The sequence below is a fragment of the Limulus polyphemus genome, unplaced genomic scaffold (genome assembly GCF_000517525.1).
Source record: "Limulus polyphemus unplaced genomic scaffold, Limulus_polyphemus-2.1.2 Scaffold409, whole genome shotgun sequence".
Lineage (NCBI taxonomy): Eukaryota > Metazoa > Arthropoda > Merostomata > Xiphosura > Limulidae > Limulus > Limulus polyphemus.
Window position 1 is genome coordinate 220,431 of NW_013666019.1, and position 3,156 is coordinate 223,586.

At 35.2% G+C, this 3,156-nt stretch overlaps 1 protein-coding gene across 1 annotated transcript in view; it reads right to left on the reverse strand.

The window, feature by feature from the left end:
• Positions 1 to 369: 369 nt before the first annotated feature.
• The window catches only part of LOC106458047 (fucolectin-like), a 6,152-nt gene continuing 3,365 nt past the window's right edge, over positions 370 to 3,156 (reverse strand). The window contains exons 2-3 of the mRNA XM_013917500.1: positions 2,254 to 2,487; positions 370 to 644 (exon numbers count right to left, since the gene is read on the reverse strand). Coding sequence (XP_013772954.1) covers positions 370 to 644; positions 2,254 to 2,487 — 509 coding nt within the window. The remainder of the gene's footprint in view (positions 645 to 2,253; positions 2,488 to 3,156) is intronic.

A 3,156-nucleotide genomic window follows, 5' to 3' on the forward strand; every position in this document is an offset into this window, starting at 1 on the left:
TAGAAATGTACAGGTAAGATTATTTGATTTTCAACTTAACTTTTAAGGGGTGAATACTTTAAAAGTGCAGGCCTACATTTATTTTGATTGGCTATATAAATTACTGCAGTAAATACTCAGACTAGAAGTTTTAAGTACGAAATGAAAATGTGCACTCTCGAATCAAAAAACATACAGACGATCAGTTAACATTTCAGTGCAGAAAACAAAAGTAAGTATACATAGTACAATTTCATGGCATACCTTTAAGATCAAAAGGTAGGTAGCATTAAACATGTCGTCATTATACTGAGTTCGACGGGAAGAAGTTCAAAATATTATTTGAAATTGGAAACTGAATTATTGGTTTGGAAAATAACTTCATTACGACTACACGCGAATCCCAAACACTCTCACTTCGCACATGGTCAAAATGTTGTGGTCTGGTTCCTTGCAAGTGGGACAGAATTGTACGATCTGAATGGTAACATATCTGCCAATAACCGGCTGAAAATGGCAGGAGAAGTGAGCCCATTCTCCAGCCCCAATCCCGGCTCCAGAATAATGCTGACATAACGGATTCTTTTCGTACAACTTATTTTTGTGCGCAGGGTGGCTGATTGGAGTAAGGCCTACACGAATATCTAGCTCGTGAAGACGGTCATCTAAAAATATAATAAAAATGAATTTTTTTAAGATTAAAATTAGCGGATTCTACTGGGTGTTTAACTTTAATATAGTTATCAGCTTTACAGTGGACATTTTTTAAGCAATTACAATTTCAACGTTTAACTTTAAGCCAATAAGAGCGAGCTGAGCTTCGCAATTTTAATTAAAACTTCACTGTAAAGCTGTAACGATATTAAAATATTTGTTAACCTAAAGCCAAATTTGGAAAGCTTTAGATCAAGCAAAAACATGTTCTCTCTAACAAACAGAATTAATTTACAGAGTTTGAGGAACAATGTCTGGCGATTTCTGTCCAAAGATTTGCGTACTTGAAGTTGCCAAAATAATTAGAACTTGAAGAATGTTTGATTTCTTTCGGTTTGTTTTAGCATAACACATTTAGAAAATACGGAATGGTACATAATCTACACCATAACTAGGATGATCAGACGGCCGGCTTTGCCGGGACAGTCTCGTTTTATGGTAGTTTGTCCCAGTGTTCCGAGAAACTCTCTCGAAAGTTCCATCTGTGTGCGTGGTGAGAAATCCAGGTCTGCGCAAATACTTTAGTTCATAATACTGTAGTAGAACTTTAGTTGAATTTATTTAAGAAACAATGTTAAAATATTTGGAAACACTGTGGAACAGTTCAATACATTTAAAGTAAAGTAAATAAATATTAAATTATTTCAAACTTGCAATAACTATTTTGAAATTAGGGACAAGGACTAAGTTGTCCCGCTTTTTGGGTTTGGAAATCTGGTCATCCCAGTTATAACACAATACTAATCCTAATGTGTTGATAGTGTTAACTTTTCTTCAATTTTGTGAGACATACTAGACAAACAGTCTGAAATTTCAATTCCCAGCAAATTAATTTAAAACTAGTTTTTAAAACAATCTGTTTTTCCTTACGTGTACTAACTCCTCCCTCATGTGATAAATCTAATTTTTATTCTTTGTTCTTTCACAAATTGCCGAGGAAATAAAGCGTTGAACATTCGGTAGTTTTAATATCGATGATATAGTTCCTAATAAAATCATTTGAAAACACTAAAGAGTTCAATGCGGTACAATCACATTAATTTAAAGTTTCAGCAGTAGCTTAGTTTCACTAGCCGTTTGATTTACTAGCGACTAGTCGGATTTGACTGTTACTCATATAACGCACCCACGGTTCCAATGTGTGGAGCGTGATTTAGTTTTTTGTGCGCCAACTAGACCTGAACCAGAGGTTCTCGACACCACACTCCGGCCCTTCGGTTTCGGAACTTCAAATAGCCACATTTCATAAACTGAGCATGAAAAGAGGTTAATTTCGAAAATGTCTATCAGCTAGGAGAGATATCTCCTATGTACTGTGAAAACTGTTGTTTTTCACGAAACAATTGAGTAATGTATGTAAAGTTTTAAATAGTGAGGAGTATTTCTAAGACTCTATCGTTAATAAAGTGGGTTCCATTACTATGAACAAAGCATTTTACTGTTATGTCATCAGTACAATCTCTGTTTCGTTATGACCTCAGTTGTTTTATGGGTTTATAGTCTCTAATTTTGTTTTTGTATATTTCTGTTTTTGTTCTTACAGGTGCAAAGACAACTTACCGCAGCAGTCTTCTCTGTTCAGAATAGAGACATTCCACACAAGGTGAATACCCTGTAAATCTACTTGCCACCAGGGATAAATGTCAGGAAAATCTGTGTGTTGAAATAAACAGGTGTCAAATACACTGTTCGGTTGACCGTCAACTGCTATGTCAGGGTCGTAATTCTTTCCGGTGTCGTCGTGGTAGGTTGAACTCTGAACAGTTGGCTTACCTTTGGCAACATTATTGATTTCTGAAACACATTCAAAATAATTCTTCTCAAATGTAAACTGGTTCTATACTTACGAAACATTCATATAAATTTAGTGAAATTCTAAAGTGAGTAAGATAGGTTTTAAATACGGAAAGTTGCAAGGAAAATGACATAAAAACTGTTTTTCGTCTACATTCTAATATTTTTCTTTGTACTTTCATGTAGGAAAACAATATAGCCAGGTTCTTTCCATTCGCTTTATTTCTACAAAAACTAGCTCTACTAACAGTAACTTTAATAAAAAAAATTAAGAAATGACAGACTACAATTTTTATTTGTCGCACGAGGCCACAAAGTGTTGTCCTAAAAATTACTAACCAGACTTCTCGACTGTATAACGAGCTACCCTTGTGAACTGCAAGAAGATTATTCAGAATGTTCTTTAATAATGATTTTTTACTATTTATCCACGTTTATAGGACGTAGTAAACATAAGTGTGCTTAATATAGTTGTTTGATCGTGATAATTTCCAGAAAGTTAGTTTTAGTTTTGACCTTAAATTGTGACGGGCCCGGCATGGCCAGGTGGTTAAGGCACTTGACTCGCAATTTGAGGATCGCAGGTTCAAATCTCCGTTACACCAAACATGCTCGCCCTTTCAGCCGTGGGGTGTTATAATGTGACGGTCAATCCCACTATTCGTTGGC